Here is a 27,821-nt window from a genome sequence, read left to right on the forward strand (position 1 = left end):
GGTGCAAGTTGACCTTGAGCACTGAAGGCCCGCCCGCTCGTGTAGGCCCTTTGGGCGCGCTTCAATTTGCCTCACTTAGCGTGTGCGGACTAGGTTTCTTTGCGTTATTATTCTAAGGATACAATATTATATTTTTCATTAGAATTCATGAATACGAACTAGAATAATATTGAAGATTTATTTAAAACATATAATAAAAGCACTTAAAATGTTATATTTTGGTCAGTTATTTTTAATGAGATCACCAAGGTTAGTTAATAATATAATAGTTAGTTAGGCAATACAAATAAAAAATTAGAGAACCCGTGTCTACTAGGTCACGAACTTATGGCGCCTCATTATATTGATGTAATAAATTTGTATTATATATTACTCTACACAAAGTGCTTGCGACTGGCGTGTGTACATAGGAAATAATAAAAATGTTTATTTCGTAAAATTGTGACAGCGACATCTATATGCTCCTTGGCGACACTGACTACAACTAGACTGGCGGTCGCGCGTTTCAGTGTGACAGGCTTCATATAAACTCGTACATTACAAAAATTCCTGCACCCGGATCGCTTCCGCGGCCGCCTTCGTGTGGCCAGAGCATAATTCCGAATTCGCAATGTGACTATCAAGACTCAGTTTGTTTTATTTATTTTTCTTCATGAGAACGCGGAAAAATATTTGAAATCAACGTAATTTTAATAGATTTTATTATTACATTCTTTTCTTTTTTTAACACTTAAAATTCTCTGCATGTCAATAACATTAAGTAGGTATTTAAACATTACTACGTTAAGACGTTTCGATACATCAAAAAAGAAAGAGATGGCATTATAAAGTTCATATTGCGTTATTTCTTTCCTATTTTAACTAAGGAATAGACAATATTGGGAAATCATTCGTTCTTTCAATCACTTTATCAATAATCTTACAGGATGGAAAAAATAAAGCAATAATACATTACCTACTTGGTTAACAGGTTTGTGTACATGGTACAGGGCTTAGAGCTTAGAGGATGGAATTAGAGGATGGAAAAAAATGTTTAAGAGGTACAGTGTCAAGAGCACGTAAGATTTAAATCCAACTCTATGCCGCTTACGATAACAACGATCCAAAGTTCAAAGTGTCAAGCTTGACGTGCACTTGACTGTACGAATTTGAGTAACATTATAATAAGCTTACTTTAAGCTTACATTGAAATAGGATTGTTTTTGGAAAGGTTATGGTAAGTCTCCAGTTCGGCGCGTAAATACAAGACTAAGGCTCAATTTACATTGCGGTGGAGCGGAACCGAACGGAATCGTCAATTTCGCCTCGTTACGTGAGATGGCGCGTTTTCGATATACACTAAAAATTTACGCGGCAAAATCAACTGCACCTCCACGCTTTCACGGCGCGAGTTATGCGAAGTAGGGATGCATATTACGATTCGATTTTTACGAAGATCGATTCAAGTATATACGATCTAGCGATTTTAGTATCGATTAATTTCGTTGCGGTTTTAAAGAAAATTGATTCAACAAATCGTCTAAAATTGATTGTTTTCACAAATGAAATATTGTAGTCCTATCTATATAATACTCCTACTGAACAAGGGTGTGTATCGGAGGCTCTAAACTTTATAGTATTTCATTATATTCAAAAATGTATTCAATGGAAAATCTTGGAAATAACAAAATACAATAATAAAATATAACATGTTTATTAACGAAATTAGTTTTTTTTTTTAATAAAAACGTTAACATTATATTAATTGTAAGGTACATACTACGTTATGACTTTTTATTCGTCTGCCAATATTTCGGAGCTGTTGTTTTACGCTCTATGGTCATAAGCATAACTTCTGTGGCAGTTGATAGCTTCAAGAAGGTATCTTTTGGTGGAAGACTGCGAAACTTAAAATCTATGATTATATTTTTATTATTATGTACAAAAATATAACATCTTATTATATCGCAACATCATCGTGGTAATCCTTTTCATTCTGTAATCTTTTCATTTGTACTTTGCTACTGAATTTGATTGGCAATTGATATCATCATGTACCTAACAATCTCTACAACTTCCATTTCTTCTAACAATTTTAATATGATAATTAATATCAGCTTTCAGTGAAAGCAATAGTGACAAAATAATACAATAATTATAAATTCGTCAAAGCAATAATTACAAATTAATGTATATAAATCTTATAAATTCGTCGTATGTAAAAATACTGCTAACCTATTAAACTATAAACTTACTGTATAAAAATTAATATCTGTTCTATACCGAAACATATTATAATTGAAACATTGGTATACAGTTTTTTTAATTGGAACCGTATAGGGAAATCAGAAACTATAAGATATACAGGGAAACTGTCTTAAGAACAATTAATTTTTTTTTTGTGAAAACGATTTTGGTACCTATTTGACAAAAAAAATTACTGTTGTCCATAAAAAAAATTAAATTGTTTATTTTTTTAGTGCTGGTGAACTCAGTTTAAGGTAAGGGTTCTTTAATTGTATTGGAAGAAAAATTGTGACAGACAGACGTTTGTCAAAAGTTACTGATTATTTTTGAAAAGAACATCACAAAAACATTCGAAACTAAAGAATATAGTCCATACCCTCGAAGCACGAAATCCGTAGTTGCTGTTCATGGATGAACTAAGTAACTACGGATTTCGGATTTCCCCATTATGTATATCGTCAGTGTTTTGTAGAAAGAGCGTAAGCTACATTTCATAATTTTTTTTTCTCACAGGACTACGTTTTAGGTTTTAAACATATTTGCGTCCCGTTTTAAAATAAAACATGCTCCACTGAAAAATCTGCGAAATGTCTCTTACGCCTTTTCTAGAAAACACCGATGATATATAGCGTATATTTAAAAAAATATATTGTTACTCATTTAGTTTTTGCATAAGTTATAAAACTTGTTATTATGTTTTCACATCCACTTTTTTACAAAATTGGCTTAACTTATCTTAAGAATAGCGTTAGCTTAAAGTTCATAGGTATATAACATATATTTCAAGAAATATATTGTTACTTATTTAGTTTTTGCACAAGTTAAAAAACTTGGTATAAAGTTTACATATTTGTTAGTACGACATTGGCTTAATCTTATCCTAAGAATAACGTTAGATAAAAGTTTATAGGTATATAACATATATTTCAAGAAATATATTGTTACTTATTTAGTTTTAGCACGAGTTAAAAAACTTGTTATAAGTTTACATATCTATTATTCCAAAGTAGCTTAATCGCATCTTAAGAACAGCGTTAAAGTTTATAGGTATAGGTATAACATATATTTCAATAAATATATTGTTTCTTATTTAGTTTTTGCACAAGTTATAATACTTGTGATTAAGTTTTCACATCTATTATTACAAAATTGGCTTAATTTTATCTTAAGAATAACGTTAAATTATAGTTTTGTTCCCTGTAGGAGAGGTAGGAATATTTTGTTTTCTTAATTATGCCTTGTTCTTTTCGGATGATGACCTGAAAATTAATAACAATTATAATAATGTGTCAACCACAAAATAATTAGGGAAATCCATGTACCTGAGGAATGAGACTAATTAACGTAACTTCGCGCCTATCAGTAGTCCGAAATGACATTTTCCAGAAATAACGTTTGGTCGAAATTTCATAACCTCGAAAGTAAGTTTGAGAGGAAAATGTTTTTTCTTTTAAGCCTAACTTAACCTAATCTAACCGAACCTAATTGTATCTTTGCGATAAATATTCAACATATTCTGAATGAATATCCGTTTTGTTATAATTCGGTTTTCGGTGTAACGAAAATTCGAACAAACTTTATTTCCGACAAAAAATTGTTCGACTTTGTGATAGGTTAGCCTATTTGCCAAGTTTTGTTGTAATCGGGTACCGGAAAAAGCGCGAAACCAAATTCACCCCTAGTTTGCCACCCTTAAAGATGGAATATTTTCTTCAAATTTAAATGGGGCCAATACTGAGGTACCTTTTTTCCAACAGGAAACGAATCATCAAAAGCGGTTCACAAATCGCGTAGCATACATGCAAAAAATACAGTCGAATTGAGAACCTCCTCTTTTTTGAAGTCGGTTTAAAAAGACAGAAATATTGCCGCGCCTCGTAAAATCATCAACTTTTCAAGAAATTACAAGAATGAAAGTTATCATCTATATCATTATTTATCATGTAAAAAAAATCAGGTCGGTACTCCACAAATTATCCTTATGTCTACTAATTACCAGTTTGAGCCCACTGTGCCCCGTGAGTGGCAAACTATCTTAAAAGTCAACTTTCTTTATGAAGATTTGCAACTTACTTCCCAGCAAGCATTTCCTGGATTTCAGCGAAGCTCTTGCCCTTAGTTTCAGGCACTATGAACAGAACAAAGAAAAAGGCGGCTACGCAGCACACGCCGAAGATCCAGAAAGCTACCGACATTCCCACCGCTTTAGCTACCGGCTGGAAGTACCTGAAAGGGGTAGCATAATAATAGCAAAGGCAATAATAAATTAACGTGATGTTTCAATATGGTGAAAAGAAACATCGAAACTCGTTCTAGTAGTGAAGACAAACGTATAGAACAAATTAATTATGTGGTCACAAAAAGTGATATTTTGGTAAAACCATCGATGGCGAGAAGCGCTATCTACATTCGCAAAAATTTAACTGCCTCCGTGGCCAAACGGTTACCATGCCGGACTGCCACGCAGAGGTCCCAGGTTCGATTCCCGGGCCGGGAGAAATAGTTGTATGGCCTACAATTATTTCTCTCGTGAGTTTGGGTGTAATTTGTGGTTGTCTATGTGTATGTCCATGGCACCCGCGACACAGGGTTTCCCTAGTGCGGGGCTATGTTGAGTGTGTGCGTTATTTATTTATATTTAAAGACTAATCTAGTTCCTCGAGTGTGGTCGTTCTGATATCGGGTAGAACGCTTGCGAGTACGCTTCGGGCGTACTAGATGGGGTTGACACGCCATAAAATTCATTTTAATCTGTTCCTTGTTGTCAACTCCTGAACTTTGTTCTCTGCCTGAACATTGGTCTCAACGAGTTGCGCCACTCGTACTAGAGATAGCGGCCTCGCTTTTCTCACGAAACCACCATCGTCTTTCTCATGTTGTCGGTCCATCAGGCTAGATGGACCAGTAACATCGGCTAGTTGAGAATTTTATTTACATTTTTATAAAGAAAACGATAGAAAAGAAAACTGCTGATATAAAATTTGAAAATGCACTAAACGTAATTAATTCGGTTAAGCAGCGATAAAAATATGAAATAGCTTCCTTGATGACTATAAAAAATATATTGTGAACCTTACCTCGTCACCAAAAACGATAAAACCCAACAGAATGCTGTAGCAATGGGTGAAGCGACAGCTTTCACTTCAATCGGGAACAATTCTCCCATGACAGCCCATGGCAGAGGCCCCAGACCCCAGCAATAGGTCAAGATAAACAGGACGAGCGATAGGATAGGCAAGAAACCCAGGCTATCTGCTGCGGGAGAGCCCGTCTCGTCTAATATGAAGTACATGCCAAGCAGACCCTGAAAAATACAATAAGCAGATATTTTACTCGTTTTTTCGACAACTATTATAACCAAACATTCAGAAAAGTTCAAATGGGCTGCCGCTTCATTCCATTTCCTATGGAGTTAAGTTCAGGTTATAATGGGAAACTAGATGGCGAAGATAAAGTGTGGTACTAACAAGTCCAATAGCAGTGCCGCAAGAAGAGATCAGCAGCAGAATCCTCCTTCCGAGCCTGTCCACGACGAACGGTGTCACTAGGGATGCTCCTAACTGAAATTATTACAAACCAAATCACTTCAGAATTTTTCGAAATATGTTTTGAGAACCTCTCGTTCTCATCCATCAAAAAAATTACCTGCACAGCACCAATAATAATAACAGCAATGTCGGGATCCAAATCGGAGCCGGCAGCGTCAAAGATAATAGTCATGTAGAAAAGCACGGCGTTGATACCACTGAATTGCTGGAAGAATACCAGCGCGCACGATATGTAGAACGCTTTAAAATTGCCGCCTCGGAACACGTCTGCAATCTGGACAATGATGATTGATTTTAGCAGTTTCAAAATACTTAGCGCGTCGAAAAAAGCAGGAGAACTAAGTTTCTTAACTTTGATACTTCTTACTATAAGTTGTGGTGAAATTATAAGCACATGACACTTGTCAACATATGGCGACTGGTCTCAGGGTGACGGGTGCAACGGCAGTGCCCTTCAGATCTTTGTGATTCTGATTGGCACATGTTACTTGGTATTAAAAAAACTACGAGGTAATACGATGTCTTGGTAATTGGTACTGGATTATGGCCACCCTCATCCTCATGCCCATACCTCATTATTTGAGGTGGCCAATGTTTTCCGTAAACTGACCATTATCACCTACTACCTCGTTGTTTTTTTGCTATCTTCACATACAATATACCTATTTTTCCCATAATTCACTCATCTTTTTCTTGGTCTTCCGCTAAACTCTAGCGCGTCTTGGCGGTATTAACACAATATGAACTTAGTGTGTTAGGACATAATGAGGACAACCAACGATGTGACAGAAAAAAGTAGTAATAAACTTGTATGAAAAGAATACTGTTCTGTTTTTTTCCATCCTTTAAGGTTTGTTCTGTTCTTTCCGTGAAGGAAAATGCAAAGGTTTGACATCATACCCAATTCATCTCAGATGTGTGACGCATACAAAACGATTTAAAGTCTCTCCGGGCGTTTTCACTAATAAAAAGTATTTATTGTTCTTTTCCACCTTAACAATATATTTCACAGGGTAATTAAACTAATGAACATCGTACAGTTAAATTGTGAGGTGGAAGACTGGTGCCTAAACTAGGTTGGACCTTATATCCAGATATCCAGCAACACAAAACATCGGATAACTCACGTATTTAAGTCGAATTTTGAAAACTGATTTGACAGTTTCCGTCGAGTTACCGCCGCGGAATCTCATAATTAAGGACCACGAATTGGTTCGAAACATGTCGAGCAAAAAAAAAAATTCGACTTGACGGAAACTGTCAAATCATTTTCCGTCGAGTCACCGCCGCGGAATTTCATGATTAAGGAGTACGAATTAGTTCGAAACATGTCGAGCAAAAGAAAAAATTCGACTTAAATACGTGGGTAACGGATACGTTATTTTCGTTAATATGTCTGAGTCTCACGATGGTTTTTTATTTAAAATACAAAATATATAATAAAATATTCGTATTATGTGGTAGTTAGTAGAGATACGTACCGTAGCTGTCTTTTCCATGGATGCCTGTACGTCCATGGCCATCTTAGTAAGCTCCGCTTCGACGCCAGTTCTCGATTTCCCTCTGATCGTCATCAGGCATTCTGCTGCTGCTTCTCTGTCGCCTGCAGATGACATTCCAGGAGTTAATAGGGAAAATTGAAGGTATGTGACGTAACACAAGATGAAGGTATAACATTGAAGAAGAGCAACTTTTTGAACAGCAAAAAATTTTAATCATATGGAAAAGAATTTTACCGTGTGAAGGAAACCATCGACACAAAACGGAAAAAGTACAATACCACTCAAGATGTGTCAGGTGCCCAATCAGCATTGAGCTAATTAGGTTCGGTTAGGGTGGAATGGGTCAGTAGGTAATGGGACTTATTCGGTGTTTTTTTTAACTGGGACAGTATGGGAAAATCCGAAACCATAGGAGATGTCTTAAACAGTGAATAATATGTCTGAAAATATGTCTTAAAAACCATTAAGTCTTTTTTGTGAAAACTTTTGTGTGTAACATCGATGATATTAAATCCTATAGTAACTTTCTTACCTTTAGTTAAATAGTAGATAGGCGACTCAGGCATGAAGAAGAAGGCGATAACAAACACGGCCACGAATACCACACCGACATAAGCAACAGCGCTGTACGAAATGAATGGACCGATGCCGTAGACAAGCAAGAAACCGACTGTGATGAATGCCTGGAGAAACGAGCCTAGAGCGCCTCGGGAGTCATCCTGTGAAAAAGATATATTTAATTTACCTATTGTTTGACAAATATTCAAACATATAGTTTAAGTTTGAGAAGAATATTTCATTTTTCATTACAGTTGAAGTTTCTGCTAATAGTATAATATACGATTAGCGATTGACGATTAGCGACTGCATCGCTACTGCATCGCGTTTGCATTGCTGCCAAAAGCTGCCGTGTGTAACCACTCTAAGGGTGGTAAATTAGGGGATAAATCCGATTTATTAGATTTCACCCACTTTCTACTATTTCTAAACTTGCAAATAGATGTACAGTACTGGTAGCTGTAAAGGTACTAACTGGGTGATAAATCTTTCATAGATTTCTCATAGATGGCGCTACAACTAAAAAGTCTTTGAAAAATCAAATACAAAGACACAACGCAATCACATAGAAAAATTCGTGAGGTCCGCTGGTTCGTGCCGTGGCTTAGTTGGTCTAGCGTCTGGCACGGAAAGCTAAAAGACGTCGGTCCGAATCCGGCCGGATCGAAGGAATTTTTTCTGAGTGTTCGATCTTTGTATTAATAATTATAACAAACTAGTGGAGTAATGTCACAGCGATCTTATAAGTGACGATAGTATTAGATTTCATTTTGAAAAATTTCGAATTTCGAAAAACAAATACCGAGATATGTCGTAAAATTATACATCCATAAATTTTACTACACTTTACTATTGACAACTATGTACAGCAATTAGCTCCTTCAACGTAGTTATGAATTAACACGAAACTTGATGAGCGGACAAACGTCAAAATGGCCATCATATACCTACACAGTTAATAATGTGAATTAGTTTGAAATCAAATCACTAAATTATATAAAGGTCTACGTTGTTATGTTAATGTGGTTACAGTGTAAAGTTTTATCAGCTTTTTTTAACGTGCAAAGGTTATCTTATTAGGGTGGTCCTAAACAAAGACGGTTTTGACTTTTTTATTTGTCTGCGTCCAGCAAAGCTCGTTCAGTTGAGTTGTTATTCCTAAAGATATTTAAAGATCCCAAAGGAATCTATTGTATAGTTATATTCTAATATAGTACAGAGTGGCAGTAGATAAGGTTATCTAAACTGCGTGAGGGTCTCGTTTTTTAGGTACAATAGACAATGATCTGGATTAGATACGATGGTGGACAATCGTTATTTTATACACATCAACGACCAGCACACATACCACCATTGTGTAGTCTTGGAAATAACATAATGGGATAGCCAATAATGGTGACGCTTTAAAATATAGTAACCACATTGTCGTATAGTTCTAGTAGAATTTTATAATGGTGATTTAAGAATTGCAATATTTATTTTATGAGTATCATAATGTCCAGTTCTTAGGTTTTTACGATTGTTACACATAGGAAATTAAACTATTTTTCCGAATTCAAATAGCGTGTATTTGTTTTTTTTTTCAAACAAACCAACGTTTTGCTATCGGCTTGAAACGTTGGTTTGTTTGAAATAACAAACACCTATACGCGAATTAAATCCGGAAAAATAGTATTATAATGTTTTTCGTCCAGGAAAGTATTGCCATCTTACATATTTCTGTCGCCAAGCAGTAATCTGAGTATGAGGCAGTGTTTCGGTTCTGAAGAGTAAGGGTGCTGGTGAAATTACAGGCACATGGGACTTGTCAACATATGTCTCAGGGTGACAGGCGCAGTGGCAATGTCCCTCAGATCTTTGCGATTAAATCGCAGCTCTGAGTGACACTGCAACTGCTACGGACAGGTGTGTCGCTTAACACCAGGCGCACGACTTGTACGTCCTGTCATTTGGTATAAAAAAATGTGTACTAAAGTTAGTTTAGCTTTGCATGAAACTACGTGAGCTAAGTTAAGTTACCTAGTTTCGATGTGACAGCTGCGCTTAATAGACGGGAGCGATATCAAAATAGTTATTTTTGATATAAGTGCGGAAAGTTAGTCATTATTCACGAGTCTCGAGGCTTTCGAGACAAGTGAAAATGACAAATCCGCACGTGTATCAAACGACGTTTTTTAATACATTTGCGAAAAAACTACATTGAAAGTAAAATAAAACAGTATTTAAACAAAACTCATTTTCTGCTAGTAAATTAAAATAGTGAAATACAACCACTGCAACCATTAGTTAAAAGTCTATGGAAATCTAGTTCTAACGGGTCTGTTTTTGTTTATTTTCTGTAATATCGGTCTGTAACCACTTTTCTTATTATGAAGTCCTGGTACTTTTGTTTAAACTTCTTTAGGAACCCGTGCACGGTAGTGAGATACAATTTATCTGTAATACATAGAACAAATAAATATATACATAAAAATCTCGCCTGTCACCCATTCAGGGGTAGGCAGAGACTGTGGACCTCCACTCGATACGTTCATTATATAGTATTTGTAAATAAATATAAGTTTTAATGACGAATGACTTATGTACCTACGTCACAAAGCACATAAACATTAAATAAAATATAAGTAATAAAATATAGGTACAACTTCTTTAGTTCTATGTTTAAGACTTAAAACAACAGTAAATTAAAAAAAAAACTGGAAAAGTAAAAAGCACTAGTGCGAGAAATCCAACATTCCGCACGATTTGTAGTGCGAAAAATACCACGTTTTGAGCAACTGTATTAAAAAAATATAACCGTCACCGCCACATTGGAATGGGTTGAATGAATTCTCTTAGATTAATAATAGTAATAATATCGTACACGCACACGGTCAACATAGCCAGGCGCACTAGGGAAATCCTGTGTCGCGGGTGCCATGGACACATAAACATCCACTAATTACACCCAAACTCACGAGAGAAATAAATGTAAGCCATACAAATATTTCTCCCGGCCCGGGAATCGAACCTGGGACCTCTGCGTGGCAGTCCGTGGTAACCGGCATGGTAACCGTTCGGCCACGGAGGCAGTTAAAAGGCTCTTAGTGAATGAAGCATGTGGCAACAGACGCCTTGTTTTAAAGATTTTTCAAATGTACCAGTTCAGTCCATTTGTCGGGCATAATTGTCATTATCAGAAATCACTCATTAAAAAAGGAAAATGTCACCCACCGTAGCAATTTCAGCACAGTACATAGGCGAAATAGTAAACAGCATGCCGACACTAATACCCCAGAAAATTCTTCCCGCATAAATCATCCCGATGGACTTTGCAGCCGCGATCAGGATCCACCCTATGAAGAGTGGTACTGATGAAGCCATTAAACCCCATTTGCGACCGATCCTCGCCGCCAGGAAACCACCAATGAATGGACCTGAAATTCGTTACATTTTACAGATGAATGGAAGAAGAAGATATATTGAATTGACTCCTAATAGGTAAGCACAGTAGGATAATGATGTCTTAAAGCTTCAATATAACAGTTCTGAATTTATTAATAACTCACGCACACACTCATAACCCCGCACAGGGGAAACCCTGTATCGCGGGTGCCATGGACACATATAGACAACCACAAATTACACCCAAACTCACGAGAGAAATACAGGTACACAACAAATATTTCTCCCTGGCCCGGGAATCGAATTCAGAACTTCTGCGTGGCAGTCCGGTATGGCAGTAATGCTCACATTACAGCTTGGCGGCAGAAATAGGTAAGGTGGCAGTATTTCCCTGGACGAACTCTTTCACAAGGATCTCTATTACTACTTAAAGATCATGATAATAAAAACGTCATGACACTTATAAAATAAATATCGCAGTACTTTACTACGAACTCCTTCACAAGGAGCTCTAGTGCTACTAATTGACGATTCAAATTTGTTTTAACACATTTTGATTATGTCTCTCCGTTTGCCTACCAACTACCCAACGTAACTTGGAAATGATTTATTTTTAAACTATTTAATTATCGTCGCCTTACTTTCTCAAACTCGTATCTTAAAGCACAAAGTTATTGAAATGCAAAAAATGAATTGTATCATAAGATACGAGTTTGAGAACGTAAGGTATCGTTATCTTTCGAGTTCTTAGGTTTTCGCGATTGCCACACGTTGCAAATAAAACTATTTTTTGGATCTAATTCGCGTATATTTGTATGTTTAAACAAACCAACGTTTCGGGCCCTTTAAATACTGGTCCAATGTCAGTCAGCTGTGGCCATAGTCACTGTTACATTTCTTAGTAGGTAAATGAATGAGCCGATGCTCATTCATTTCGTGTAGCACTGGTGCATATGTCAGTGTAGTATACGTGGCCGTGTTTGTTATCGCCTTCTTCTTTATGCCTGAGACGCATTATCTACTATATAACTAAGGGCGCGTTCCTATTATGTCGTTCTAACGTTTTATTTGTCGTTAGACGACTGTCGCGTCTTGCCTGTTCCCATATCACCACTATCTGCCGTGACTGTGTCGTGGACGTTTATCATTGCTCCGTCATGTTTAGATCGTGACGATAATTTATCATCATATATCATATAATAGATAAATGTTTGCACGGCAAAATCGTTAGAAGCTGCGATTATCTGTTGTCACATTTTAACGTAACGTTTTATTTATCGTCTGACGATTGTCGTTCTAGCTCTTCCCATTGTCACGACAGTCTATCGTCGTAACTTCAAAAAAGTCGTGAACGACAGTTTATAGTGTTGTACTATATGTGAACAACTTCATTTAAATATACATGCCACGACACTTTGAACTGCACGACTATCTGTCGCCACGACATAAAGGGAAAGCGCTCTAAAGGTAAGAGAGACGACATCATCGACTTTATAAGTTCCATTGCCGACCAATAGTCCACCCAGACCTAACCCACCAAACTAGCTAAATGCGGTTTGAGTACTTCACACATCTTTGACTGACATTGTAACAATTGCGAAAACCTAATAACTCGAGTGTTTAGTCTTTATTTCGAAGATAAGAACTTGATTAAACTCTAGCTACTGCTCATTCGTAAGGCAGATTCTCCTGAGAAGAATATTTTTGCCAATAAGATCCATTTGAGTATGAAAAGACAATATGAGTCTAGATTCCACATAAATATGATTCAAAATGTATTCCATAACATTTAAGTTTATTTGAAAAGAGCAATCCCTAGAGTTTCATGTCCGTGTTTCTCAGGGAAGTCAGCATAGTGAACGAGCAGTAGGTTAAAAAAAGTGATAAAAAAAAGTGTAAAAATTTAACCTAAGAAATATATGTATATTTGATTATGCAACTTAGATAAACAAACTTAAAATTAATTTCGTGTGCGTAGGTGTATTAAAGCATGTCGGCCAGTGATTTTAGACTTACCAAATATAGCTCCCACGGTAAGCAAAGAACCCATCCATGATGATTCATCAGCTGTGATGATGTCGGGCAACGGCGATGTCTCGGTAGAGTTGAGCTTGGTGCTGATGGGGGAAGTCCAGCCCATCGAATAACCCGTCGAGGCAATCGCGATGTTCGCTGAAAGGATAGTGCTGGTTATTAACTTTTCTCCTTGTCACGGACAGCTGGACACGTTTCTAAGGAAAAGAAGACCATAGTTTTATCTAGCTACCCTTAGCGAAATGAGAATACAGAAGACTCGATCCACAAGATTTATTGTAACAAATGTTAAAAGAGGAAAAGGAAAGCCCAAAGGGACCTATAGCCTAGCCCGTAGGTTCCCAAACTTTTTGCTCATCGGCCTTAGGTAAGATAAAAAAAATTTAACGCCCACTACCACAAAAAATAATTGAAAATATGTATTTTTACATTAACACAAAAAAATCAGAAGGGAAAAAATATATATTAGTAGTATAGATAATTGCTTCCGAGGCCCTTGCAACTCCCCCAGGGCTCATCAGCGCCCATTGGGGGCGGTATGGACCACTTTGTGAAACTATGGCCTAACGTATAGGGCGCTATATACATATAACCAAATTTTAATGTAATCGACGTCAAGTTTTACAATAGGAAAATAAAGATGAACTGTATTATAGCGTGTTAACCACGTCTAGTGCGCTCGATATAACGACCACCACCCATACCCGAGTGACATAATTGATTAGTCTTTCTGAAAGTAGATGGCGCTTCTCGCAATCGACCCTAAGGGTCTACTCTCGTCAATCGTCAGATATCCATCCGAAACAATTACTGTGAATAAGTAATACTCGACAATTAAAAGACAATGTAAGTATGAAGCTTCAATCGCATCATGCGTCTTTTAATTGGTTCAATATTACTTACTCGACAGTAAAAAAAAAGTGTTTCCGTCTGATGTCGGACGAAGAACGAGAGTACATGGGCTGTTATGCCACAATATGATCTTTTGCATGACTAATTGTGGTAATAATTTAACAACTTCTGGTGATTACTAACCCTGACCCCTGCGCGTGCCAATGAATATTCGAGAACGTTGGTCCGAGATAGTTTTTATGTGCGCGCGTCTCATATGTTGTATTAGTTTCTGTTTTGAGTATTTACTTAAGTTGTTGTTTTTGTGAATGTCTATATGCTCCATTTTAACCGATAAATAACCATAGTTCTCTACCGACTGGCTTATTTTATCCTGGTCATACTTCCCTATTACCTGTACAGCGAGCGTCTAAAATTTCCCAATCTATGAATAGACGAAATATCTAAATTCACATTTATCGCTAAGTATTATTATGTAAATAAAATTGTTTCTTTTTGTACCTAAGAATCTATAAACAAATCTTTGTTTTAATTTAACATTTTCAGTTTACGAAGTTTATGGCACGGAAGCTTATATTCATGTGATAATTAGAACACGAAATAAAACATTGAATGTACAGGCTTTATGTCCAATAAAATAATGCAAATGCCGCAATTCATAAGTTGGTAGTTGCTTCGTTTTTTTATTACGGTGTAGTATTTATTAGAGGCGTAAGTAGACTCATTATATTCAACACTTATTCCGACAATATACGAAATACCACATACAGCAGTAAGTAATCGATACTCACTGAAATCGTAATGGAACATTTGTATGAAAAAATTGTTATTATAATTGTTCATGATTTTTTTTCCGTATCGGGTAAATTTCCCGAATAGTTAACAAGCTGGTTTGGCACGCAGAGGTCCCGGATTCGATTCTCGGGCCCAGGAAAAATATTTATAAGGCTTACATTTATTACTCTTATGAGTTTTGGTGTCATTTGTAGTTGTGTATATACATAAATAACCACAAATTACACCCAAAATCATTGTTTGTCAGTGTTTGGATTTTATTAAGTGTTTTTAATGCATCGTTTTTCTGTTTAGGCTGACATGATCAAAGTCCCTAAATGAATGGAAACTTTCACACAGGAGAAACTACGAATTTGTAATTCAAATGTTAACATTTATTTACAGAAGGTAAATAGTTAAGTGATAGCAAATTTTAATTAAAATTAGGTTCACGTTAGTGATATAAAAAAGCGCATCTCTCGACTACACGTGAAACTCTACTACATTGCTAAATAAAGGAGATAAAATAATACCTACTATTAAGTTCGGTATTAATCTTATCTAATAAAATAAAATTTACCGAATCAACAAAATTTTTATGATTACTTTTGTTACTGGATAAAAAATTATGCAGATACAGGAATACTAGATCTAAAAAGAGATAGGTGGATTATGTCAATATTATGTCGTTCCCTCCATAATAAAGTGGCTGCGAAGTAATTATAAACGTTATTTTAGGAAAATTGACACCAGTACAGAGAGGGCAACATCTGTAAGAATAAGAAAGCCGTGAACTGCTCCATCCTAGTGGTGAAAACCCATGAAAGTTTACGAAAACTAGTCTGTCATACAGTCACAGTGTTAGAATCTAGAGTTTGCTGCTCGATCATGCCATATTGTATGAGAGTGTACTTAGGGATAGTTTTTAATTTTTTTTGTTTTTCATTTTAAGGAGGATTCAATTCGAATGTCTTTTCTTAATATAATAATAATAATAATAACGCACACACTCAACATAGCCCTGCACTAGGGAAGCCCTGTGTCGCGGGTGCCATGGACACACACATAGACAATCACAAATTACACCCAAACTCACGAGAGAAATAACTGTAGGCCATACAATATTTCTCCCGGCCCGGGAATCGAACCTGGGACCTCTGCTTGGCAGTCATATGTGTATGATACGCGATTATCCGCGTCCATCCATCCTGCTCCATCCATCGAGCGCCCGCATCCATCGTGCCGGCTACCTTTATCAGATCGTCGGTCCACCTGGTGGGGGAGCCTACCCACTGAGTGTCGTCCGGTGCGGTCGCCATTGAAGAACCTTTCCGCCCCAACGTCCATCGATTCTCCTAGCTATGTGGCCCGCCCACTGCCACTTCAGCTGAGTAATTCTTCGAGCTATAGATATCGGTTACCTTAGATCTCCTAAGGATTTTCTCATTTCTGATTCTATCACGTAGGGAAATACCGAGCATCGTTCTCTCCATTGCCCGCTTAGTGACCTTGAGCCTTCTTATGTGGCACGTATATGGGAAATGTATTGTTACATTATGGAAGAGTTGAAGAGTTCAATCGTCTTATAGGAAAAACCATGAAGTCTCTCACACTGTAGTAGTACCCATTTGTCAAGAGAGACTATAATTTGGTTTTGAATATGTTGTCATGTTCATTCTTAAGTGAGTCTGGTATTTTATTATAAATTAATATACATCTATAAAGCAGTCTTTCTCTATCTAAACATTTCTAATCCCGGAGCCGGTGTGTATTTCGATGTGCATTTCTAGTAAATTAAAAAAGATGTAAATGTTGTCTAACAAACATGACAGTTTTTAAAATGTAAATAAACGAAAGAGTTAAAATTTTCTTAGTTATAAAAAGCGGCCTGTATGTTTCTCTTGTGCGTATATTGTTTAAGATGCGCAAGCATTTCTTATTTATTTTATTGATTATTATAAATCATTATGGAATTCTGTATAATTATATGTCTTTAAAAAAAATAATACTTTTGACTATATTGGTATAAAAATAAATGGTTTCAATTGAATTATTATGATTATGGCCTGAGCCACACCTTAGAGGAGGTATAGACTGAAATATGAAAACGGAAAACTCAATATCACCCACGTCTAGTTGACTTAGCCGAGCCCTTGTGTGATTAACAGTTACACGTGTTTGTTAGTTAGCGTTAGTTCAATGACTAAAGTCACATGAGTTCAATAAAAAATATTGATTAAGTTGTATTCTTTCTGGTTTGTGCCTTTATGTTTATGTTTTTAACGCAGACAACAAACATAAATCAGCTTTTAACTAGGTATTACATTCTCAATATTCTGCAAACAGTATGTTGACATAGTATCGCCAAAGAAGTAGGTAAAGATCATGGCTCATTTCTGACCCGGTTAATGGATGTTTGCGTACAAACACATTAGTTTTAAATTATGCAGTTGTAAACCACTTTTATTTTATGTGAAAAGAATATTGAATATCCACGGAGTTAATATGTAACAGAGCAGTATAAGAGCGGTTACACACGGTGACTTTACAGCGATAGAAAAGCGATGCAGTCGCTAATCGTCTACGTTTACACACGCGCGCAACCTTAAGCAGCGACGCAAACGCGATATAAACGCGGTGCTACTAATTTTAGATATATAATAGATAGATAAACACTTTATTCACTAGTATGACACAACAGGAAAAATAAAACAATTTTGTCATAGCAGTGAAATGGCGCTGACTCAGCATATGCCTAAGTTCCCTAAGGAGATGGTTTTTAGTCAGAATCAACGAGAGGTACTAAATCTAGAAGTAATTTGTAATGAAAGATCTAACAAACGACTAGGAGTTCTAGGAAATTGTTCATTAAAATAATAAATGTCACAAACTGCGAATAGTGCATCTAAAGTAACCTATTCAATATGTAAGAGCATGTGTGGATTTGAATATACATATGTATAAGTGTAATTGTAAGTGAAAATAATGATTGTGATTATGTTTTGGTGTAATAAATCTAAAATAAGTAAAAAATGTATATTTAGAAAGGTTACGAAGAAGAGTGCACGGGGATGTGAAAACTAATATTAATATTAAAATTTCAACAAATTAGATAGATTTTTGTAACGAGAGTAGGTGTTGCGTGACTCGTCACGTATAGGTGGCGGAATATTATTCCAGCATTTTGAAGCCAAATATTTGAAAGTACCCCTAAATGCTACAGTTCTATGTTGCGGTACCATGACCGGGCAGATCTCTACCTGTAGCGTACGTTAACATTGGATAACCACGTCAGTTTGTAATACAGGTATTTAGGAGTCCTAGTTTTGACCATATCAAATAACAGCCCAGCATACAGGAGGTTCTGACGAGCTCCAATCTTCAGTATGTTTGCATCATTGAGATAAGGAGTAACGTGAGTACGTGGAGGTATGGAAAAGAAAATCAAGCACACGCGTTTTGGACACGCTGTAGTAGTTTATGTGTCTTAGACAAAAGACGGAGCCATACGACGTGGTACAATGGTTTATTTTTGATAATATCAGTGCTTCACATGAACAAATGCGCATAACCCTAAGCCTATAGAAATTTATGAACTAATGTATTCATTAATTTCAATTTTAAATTTACAATTAACAAAACAAGAGAATGTGCATAAATCTATACAGATTTTTCGTACATAATTATCCAACATGAGCGACTGTATTGGTGCCATAGATATACGAAAAAAGGGGAGATATGTAATGACATGCAGTCGCGTGTTTGCATCGATGCAATCGCGCGTTTGCATCGACGTTCAGGTAACAAATATGTAGGCATGGAATTCTACTCCAATGCTGCAATTTGAAGTGAGTTCTCATGGTAAAAGTTATTTTATTACATGACCTCAAAATAACATCAGGAAATTTAGCTATCTGCCTTTTCCTCAGATATATTCATAAGTATATATAAATTTCCGTATAACAACTAGACGTTACTGTATTATGTATAAAATAATAAGAGTATGTTTATTATTATGTAATGCAATAAAGATACAGGTGGGAACAATAGAGTGATAACGTATTATTTATTTTTCGACAGACATTATTGACATGCCTCAAGTAATAAAGTGACGCATTTTACTTCATTATTATCATTATTTTTTTCATTATTTTAATGGATTGTCGAAACATTAGATGTAAATTTAAGAAAACATGGAGGATGATAGAAAGATGGTATGCGTGCGCCGTAAAATTTAGCTTGATTAGAATGTTGTCGTACTTCTCGAAAACGATCAGTGAAAACGAGAATTGATATTAAAATTTATTTATCAACTGGTCTTTAATGGGTCTATAAGAGTTTAAATCAATGTATTAATATCATAGTAATATCTAACTAAAATGAACTCATATCATTACTAACTCCATAACTGCCTTCGTGGCCGAACGGTTCCCATGCCGGACTGCCACGCAGAGGTCCCAGGTTCGATTCCCGGGCCGGGAGGAATAATTTGTGGTTATATGTCTGTCTATGGTGGTCTATATGTCTGTCCATGGCTTCCTATATCTATGGTTTCCCTAGCGCGGGGCTATGTTGAGTGTGTGCGTTATTATTATATCTATTTTAGACTCTCGCCTCTCCCAAGGCTTAAAAGATTAATTTTGAATTTTTAAATGGGCGAGGCGGTATTTCCCGGCAATGGCACAGTCGGCCGGGGTCAGGGAGTCAGGTCTAAGAACTGGCGAACAATACGTGCCGTATCGAGCGGGACCGCCTTCTGCGTTTGTGCTGGAAGCGACACGCCACAGAAATCCAACCGCCTAAAACTGTTAGAATTGTTATTATTATTATTCGCGAATGGGGTCCACCCCATGAAATGGCGAAAAGGCACAGCGCCACTGTTTATTAATTAACCTACGTCAAAAAAGAGGTTCTCAATTCGTATGTATTTTTTTTTGTGTGTTTGTTACGCGATTACTCCGGCCTCTGTGGACAGATTTTGATGATTCTTTTTTTGTTGGAAAGAGGGTACCTTAGTATTGGTTTTATTTAAATTTAAAGAAAATATTGCACCTTTAAGGGCGACAAACTAGGGGATGATCTGATTGTTAACTTTTTAGTTTCAGTTTGCATGTAGATATAAGCAAAGTTTGAAGTCAGTTCTTTTGTCTTGTTTTGCCTTTTTTTTAATAAAAATTACTTTATTGCACTACGTTTTCAAAACGTATGTCTGAAGTAAGTTTCATTTAATGGCCGAAAAGTTACCATGGTGGACTACCACGCAGAGGTCCTGGGTTCGATTCCCAGACCGCGAGAAACATGTGTATGGCCTACATTTATTTCTCTCGTGAGTATGGGTGTAATTTGTGGTTGTCTACGTGTGTGTCCTTATTCACTCGACACAGGGTTTCCCTAGTGCGAGGCTGACTGTGTTGCGTTATTATTACTATTATAATTAATGGGTTGATCGTAGACAGTTTCTACAGTGTCAGAAATAACCTAGAAACAACTCACGTTTTCAGTAATCTCAATCTCTCTCACAATGGTAATCAGACGTAGCAGACAATTGCCGTCGAGGCAGGAAACCAGCAAGCGGGTAAGTGTTCAATTGACCGATTATCATAAAGTTGTCGCTGTGTCAGGAAACGTGTTTTTATCTCAATGAATGTTCCTATTTATCAATATGAATGAACCACATTTGACGGTTAATATAATATTTTACCGGTAATATTATTTGATCCTCAAAGAAATAATTGATCTATTGTACTTTTTAAATAAATGATTTTTTTGAATGTCTGATATATTAATTGTTCCATCTATATTACTTGATCTACTAATGATCTGGATAAATATATGTATATGTAAATATATGTATTTGAAATTCGAACCTGACGATGGACTATGGTGCACCTAACTTTTCCTTCGATGAAAAAAAAAATCATAATAACACGTTCAACTACGTGATTTCTCGTATTATATATAAGTAATTTAGATCAGTTGGTATATTTTATTTTTATTCGATTATTTTTATCGTCGAAGATCTAAAATAATTTCAATAATCACACAAAATTATAAGTACAAGTAAAAACAAAAATGTAAGATTTAGATAAGATTAAGATGCAAATAATGAAGATAAACTTTTTCTTTGGACTGAAAAAAATAGTGACGCGTTCCGAAACGCGATTCGTCATAAGTACATTAAGTATTTATATTATATAATATTAATTCGTTGGTATAATTTATTCTTATTATTATTGCCATTAAATTGACAACGACAACACTAATTTTGTTTTATTGGAATATTTTAATTTGTCGAAGAACTAAAATAATTTCGTTAATCAGATAATACAAAGAAGAAGAAAACGTATGTGGTGTAAATTTAGAAACCTAAACTTATTTTTTTCAAATTATCATTTTAATCACTTCAATGTCAATACTTTGGATTGAATTGTACTGTAATAAATTGAAAAGCAACAACACATGAGCGAGTCTGCGTCTAACGGTGATGAAAAACTGATTTGTTATAGTTCTACTGTTGTTCTTTCGTCTACCATTTTCCTCGCTATAGTGAGGTGAAAAGTTGTGTGTTTCGCTCGAATTTTTTTTAGTTATAGTAGCGACGAAACCATATTGTCAAATTGAAATAGTTAACAATGCAATTGTCAACTTCCGTGGGACTGGAATAGCTTCGTACTCGCACATATTTCAGTATTGGCTAACATTATAATATTTAATCATTATAATAAATAATGGAAAATGTAAGCTTTGCTATCTCAGATTTAATTTATAGTGCTGTACATAATTGGGTTTATTTATTATGTAAGTTGCAGAACCAAATTGGATGTTATTAAGTAAGGGTGTGTCACATGAGCTATCGACTGCATAATAATTGTAAAATAACAGCTAGAATGCAGTAGTATATTACGACTGCCAAGTGCTAAATTAGTTCGCTTGCAATTGCAAAGACTACATGCTGACTGCACGATGGCTGCATGCCAACTGACGTATTTTGTGAGAGTACATTTTGCAGTAAATCAATGAAATTTACTGTGGTTGATTGTATGTAGATGGATAAGTAAATTCTTTGGCTATTCATAATGGTTCTCTCTTAAATTTTTTTTGTAGCATGAAATTGTAATGGATTACGTAGTTGATTCAGTTTGCGTAATAGGTACAAAATGCTATTGTGTTTACAAAGATTGAGGTTTAGTGCTGAGTTATTCTGTGCCTTAGTGAATGCCAAAACTGTCCCCACATATATGATTTTATTTTGTTCTTTTATGATACTGAAGGGACGAACTGCCTATAACAGTTGCAGTGCTACTCAGAACTTTTAATCACAAACATCTGAGGGGCACTGCCATTGCGCCCGTCACCCTGAGACATAAGTTGACAAGTCCCACATGCTTGTAATTTCACCAACACCCTACCTCATCATTGAAAATCGGAAAGTAGTAATGCTCACTTTACCGCTAGGCGGCCGAAAGTAAGGTGGCAGTACTTCGTTGGACTTGAGCTCTACTGCTACTGAAATAATCTTTGTTGCCTTTTATTTCAAATGAAAGCGGAATAAATCGTTTATATGGTAAACTGCACTAACAGCTCGCAGTTGCGTTACAGTCGCGTACTGCGTCCGTACTTCTATTTTGTAATTGCCATGCAGTTGGATTACAGCACGGGTGATTACATACTAACATGATAATGTTAACCAATAAACAGTAAATAAATAAACAAAATCGTCACTGGCTAAAGCATCTGGTGTATTAAAAATCTACAGGCTTTACGTCAGAAACATTAAAACCGCGTCAGATTAAAAAAGTTAATGTCTTCGTAATTGTTACCACTGGTACAACAACATGAACATAAAAATTATTCTCCAGGGTATTTACTACATGTAGAAAAAGCATAGCGTAATCTTAACGTTTACTCATCTTAAGTTTAAATGGTTATTTCCACAAGCCATTAACTACACAATGTATACATGTAAAGAAGTTGTGCTAGTTACTGCGTGTCTCCTGTTACGGATTGGAACACATACATTACGTTATGCGATATATTTTTTAAATTTTGGCATAAGAGCTGTTTTATAAAGTGTTTTACTTTGCTGTCTGTAGTGTATTGACATAATGTACCATAGACAATAGACAATATATGTGTACGTGAAGCAACACACGTTGTTTTAATAGGCTAACCCCCAACAAACACCACACTGTCTGATTGCCTTCTTCGCAACTTATTATTATTCTAACAATTTTGTCTTTTTTGCAGAGGCCCAAGTATAGAAGTGACCTATTATAACTAGATAAGCTAGGTAGTATTCATGGGACATAGCCGAATATACAAGAAAATCAAATTTTAGGGTTCATTTAAGTATCTTAATAATCAAGTATCAAATCAATTAATAGTCAGTCGTGACTATGGGACCTGTAAAGGGCCGGAAACGTTGGTTTGTTTGAAAAAACAAATATACGCGATCTAGATCTGTAACTAAAAATAAGTACAAGGTACCTACTAAAAATCGCGAAAACCTAACTAACAGTAAACCTTTTAATAACGTAATACATGGGCAATTTTATCAATAGTAATTTTGGCCATAGCTACCTATACATATACAAAGATCGAAGTTTGGTTTGAAAGCCGTGGTAGCCTAATAATGGTTTGACTTACTGGTTCTCAAGCAGGGGCCGTTGGTTCGAATTCGGGCTCGCAATTTACATGCGAATTTGAAATTTACCGTGAGCTTTTCGGTGGAGGAACCATCGTGTTGAAAAAGTTCATAACTTTCGAGAAATTAGTGAAGTCACCAACTCGCATTGATCCTGAGTGGCGGATTTTGGCCTAACACATAGTTTCCCAGAGCGGTCCTTACCGCCTGTAGTGGTAAGGGCCTCGGAAGCAATTGGAGGGCTGTTGTTGCTGTCCAGGCTGTGCCACCGCATTAAAAGAAAACCTGAATATATAATAATAATAATAATGAGAGTATTTCTTGTGGACGTTACCATCCCGCACGATGAGGGTCTCGTGAAAGCCGAAACCGAGAAACGCCGGAAGTATCACGACCTGGCGCACGAGATCACCGACATGTGGGATGTGGCCTCCACTGAAATAATCCCAATTGTTTTGTCCGCAAATAGGTTAATTCCAGTCAGCCTTTCTAACAGCTTCAGGCGGTTGGATTTCTGTGGCGTGTCACTTCCAGCACAGATGCAGAAGGCGGTCCTGCTCGATACGGCACATATTGTTCGCCGGTTCTTAGACCTGAGTCCCTGACCACGGCCGACTGTGCCATTGCCGGGAAACACCGCCTCTCCCATTTAAAAATTGAAGATTAATTTTTTCGGCCTTGGTAGAGGCGAAAGTCCAAGATATAATAATAATAATAACAACGCACACACTCAACATAGCCCCGCAATAGGGAAACCCTACGTCGCAGTTGCCATGGACACACATAAACTACCACAAATTACACCCAAACTCACGAGAGAAATAAATGAATATGTATATAAATGTGCTACATTTATTTCTCTCGTGAGTTTGGGTGTTATATACATATACATATATATATATATATATATAAAACTTAATATAAAAAATACGTGTTTTCAATTATTTTTTAAGGTAGTGGTGGGCGTTGAATTTTTTTTATTCTACCTAACTGGGCGGTGAGTAAATAAGTTTGGGAACCTATGGTCTAAACTCTCGCCAGAGAAGAGACCTGTATCTAGCTGTGGGATGTATAAACGACACTCCACGTTTAATATAGACATTCTGAACCTTGGTGACAGTTTGCAAAATACATTCAAATGTACTTAACCTTACCAACAACACGTGAAGTAAGGTTGCAGTTCAAACACCGACCTCAGCACATTGTTCTAAAGCACACTGTGGTGTTTACGATTGGGTGACATTGAACTTCACCTTGCGACCACGTGGCTTTTTATACTGAATTAAGTAGAGTTCAACAGTAATAGGTACGTAGTGGAACTGTTATTGTGATATTTAGTAGTAAATATATATTTCTCGCATGTATCTATATCTATATGCATGGCTAATTTTATTTTTAACCACTTTTTGAAATGGCGGATTAAGTGCACAAGTTGACTGCCTAAACAGGTGATAACTTATATATTATTATAAAGAATTACATCCAAAATGGTGATGAAGAATCACCTAAAAAAATAATATTATGTAGTCGACGAAACAAGTTCTAGAGCAACAACAACAAAAATATATTTTTTAATTTTGTACAATATTAACGGGTGTAGGTAACGCAAATAGGTCAATCAACTTTTTTTTATTTTTACCGTCAGTCGACTGTGCCTAAACTTTTTTGTATGTTTACATGACATCTTAAGCTTTCCTACCGTTTCTGTGTGATTGATTGGTAAAGTCAGAGATAAAACTTCATGTAGCATTCTATATTAGAGAATATTTTGTTGAATACAGATCTTACCAATTTACAAATGTTTACTTTACTTACAAATTTTTTTAATAAAACATGTACCTAAGCGCTAATGAAAAAAGCAAATCGCATGTTTTTTACGTTAAGGCCGTAATACATTTTAGACACTGGCAAAAGGAAAAGTTTAATTTTTTCACGAATGTTTTCAAAAACAATTCACAAACATCACTTGCACGCTTCTATCTTAAGATATAAAACTAGGACATGACTATTGTAATATCACTTGAGATTAGGATTAGCAGACACCATTTTTTCATACTTTAGATGCTTTACATAATACAGCATTCCTATCACTGAAATAAAAATGTCTGCGTTTGGAAGACTTTAGAAGTTTATTTAAGAAAAATTAAAATCTGGCAGTGTGGCTTATGCGCCTTAGCCTGTCTGTCTTTTCAAAATGTTCACCGTAAAGATACAACAATTTCCCGCGAAAAATGTCAGAAAATTAAAGTATTGAAGAAAAATTACAATGTAAGATTGCCCTAACTATTAATGACTGCATTATGCCTGTTCCAAAGGGTGAAAAAATTTACTACGAAAAGTCGCGCCAATTTTTTTTGTAGGTTTAAAAAAACGGAGGGAACGTTATTATAATTTGGACATTAGATTGAAAAAAAATACACATGGAGGGAACGTTTATTATGTTTAGCCTTGTTTACTGTGGTTCTTTTAAATACGGCAACCGCGCCGGAATATGTTATTGACCTTTTGGGTGTAGTAAATAACGTTTTGATTATAAGTAAATCAGAGTTGTAAATCATACAGTGGTATCTCTATAAGTTACAATAAAACAATTTTATGACAATTTCCCACGTGCAAATTATTGTAGATAATTCTTATGTACCTAATTCTCGTGTTGTCATGGTAATTGCTTTACACAATGTTCTATCCACATATGCGTACATTATATTTCTACAGAAATATTATTTTCGACAAATAAACAGCTCATTTTGCATTATTATAACAATAATGCAAAATGATGATGAGCCAGATTTTAAACTTCACCATTTTTTGTACGTAGTGTATTTACTCAGAATTACTTATTACTCAAAAACAGACAAACAAATTAGTTTAAACTATGTTAAAGAGATGTCAATACTTTTCTTATTGCTCGTTTTCGGCAAGTACTTTAGGTAAGAAATGAATTTAACGTAATGATTGTTAAAAATTGTACAGTATAGTATAGTCTAGTTTACTTGACAATTCTTATAAGACTTTATCTATTCTTCCTAAAGCTCAAAACATTTGAGTCTAAATAAAGGATGTTCCTCTAACCCACCTCACTATACTTATATTTTCGTTCTGTGTCGTCATGCAAATTCTTATGTACAATAAGGAATGTTTTATGCACTCATCTTTTTAAATGTTAATCAATGCACAAACACTAAAACGGACAAGTAATAATAATAAACGGGATAGTGACGTTAACAGGCAAACCAGTAGATGCACTGGTTAGAGGATGGAAAAAAGTTTCCATAGTCTAAGATTTACTATGAGTTGGCAGTGACAGTACGGTAATTTGTACAGTGTCTCTAGCGGCCACAAAAAGAAGTAACATTTTGTGTAAAAATATTTTTTACATTTTGGACAACTGTCTCTGTAAACACATGGTAGAGGCACGCCAGTTCCAAAAACTGTTTTGACCTCTAGAGAAATTTAGTTTTTAATTTGAATAGACGCCTTTTCCAATCACATTAGCGCATTCTGATTGTTTAGTTATTAATTGATTATTGAATACTACTTATATTAATCGTATGTATGTTCTCAATAGTATGATTAATAAATTGGCACGTCGATAAACTTTCTTTAGGCTATTTGTTAATTTAATTCATGATAATATTAAATTTCGAAATCATAATAATATTACTTATTATCCGATCATTAATTAGGTTTTTTAATAGACGATTTACAACGGTATTTCTGCCGTCGGGGGCCAACCTTAAATTGGCTTTTTTACGATTACAAAAGCAGTTCGTTCAGGCTGGCTTGGCTCAATTGTGTCTTTATGTCTTATTATTTATGTTGTGTCGCCATCGTTGTGCAGGTCAGGGTATCGTTTTCTCAAACACTGGAAGTTATTTTATAATTTAAAATTTTAAGAAAAAAAAAAATTCAGCCGCGCTCGTCGCCGCCTCTCCCGTTGTACTCGTAGTATATAATATAATATGCTTTAGTAGCAGTAGAGCTCCTTGTGAAACGGTTCGTCCAGGGAAGTACTGTCACCTTACCTATTCCTAACGCCAAGGAGTAATGTGAGCATTACTGTGTTCCGGTTTTGAAAGGTAATGGTGCTGATGAAATTATAGGCACATGGGGCTTGTCAACTTGTGCCACTCAGATATTTGCGATTTAAAGCACTGAGTGACACTGCGACTGTCATGGATAGGCGTGTAGCTTACCATCAGGCGCACGACTTGTTGGTTCTGTCACTTGATATTATAAAAAAAAACCATAAAAATATTCAGAAATAGCATATAAAGACATAGTCCACTTTCCAGCTAG

At 35.8% G+C, this 27,821-nt stretch overlaps 1 protein-coding gene across 1 annotated transcript in view; it reads right to left on the minus strand.

Annotated features, from left to right (window-relative positions):
- Positions 1-2,791: 2,791 nt before the first annotated feature.
- Positions 2,792-27,821, minus strand: part of LOC113232383 (facilitated trehalose transporter Tret1-like) — a 42,689-nt gene continuing 17,659 nt past the window's right edge. The window contains exons 2-10 of the mRNA XM_026467081.1: positions 13,235-13,390; positions 11,048-11,250; positions 7,809-7,995; positions 7,256-7,377; positions 5,872-6,048; positions 5,694-5,786; positions 5,304-5,530; positions 4,300-4,452; positions 2,792-3,485 (exon numbers count right to left, since the gene is read on the minus strand). Coding sequence (XP_026322866.1) covers positions 3,458-3,485; positions 4,300-4,452; positions 5,304-5,530; positions 5,694-5,786; positions 5,872-6,048; positions 7,256-7,377; positions 7,809-7,995; positions 11,048-11,250; positions 13,235-13,390 — 1,346 coding nt within the window. The 3' untranslated portion in view covers positions 2,792-3,457. The remainder of the gene's footprint in view (positions 3,486-4,299; positions 4,453-5,303; positions 5,531-5,693; positions 5,787-5,871; positions 6,049-7,255; positions 7,378-7,808; positions 7,996-11,047; positions 11,251-13,234; positions 13,391-27,821) is intronic.

Source organism: Hyposmocoma kahamanoa, unplaced genomic scaffold (assembly GCF_003589595.1).
Source record: "Hyposmocoma kahamanoa isolate Upper Pololo Valley unplaced genomic scaffold, ASM358959v1 76, whole genome shotgun sequence".
Lineage (NCBI taxonomy): Eukaryota > Metazoa > Arthropoda > Insecta > Lepidoptera > Cosmopterigidae > Hyposmocoma > Hyposmocoma kahamanoa.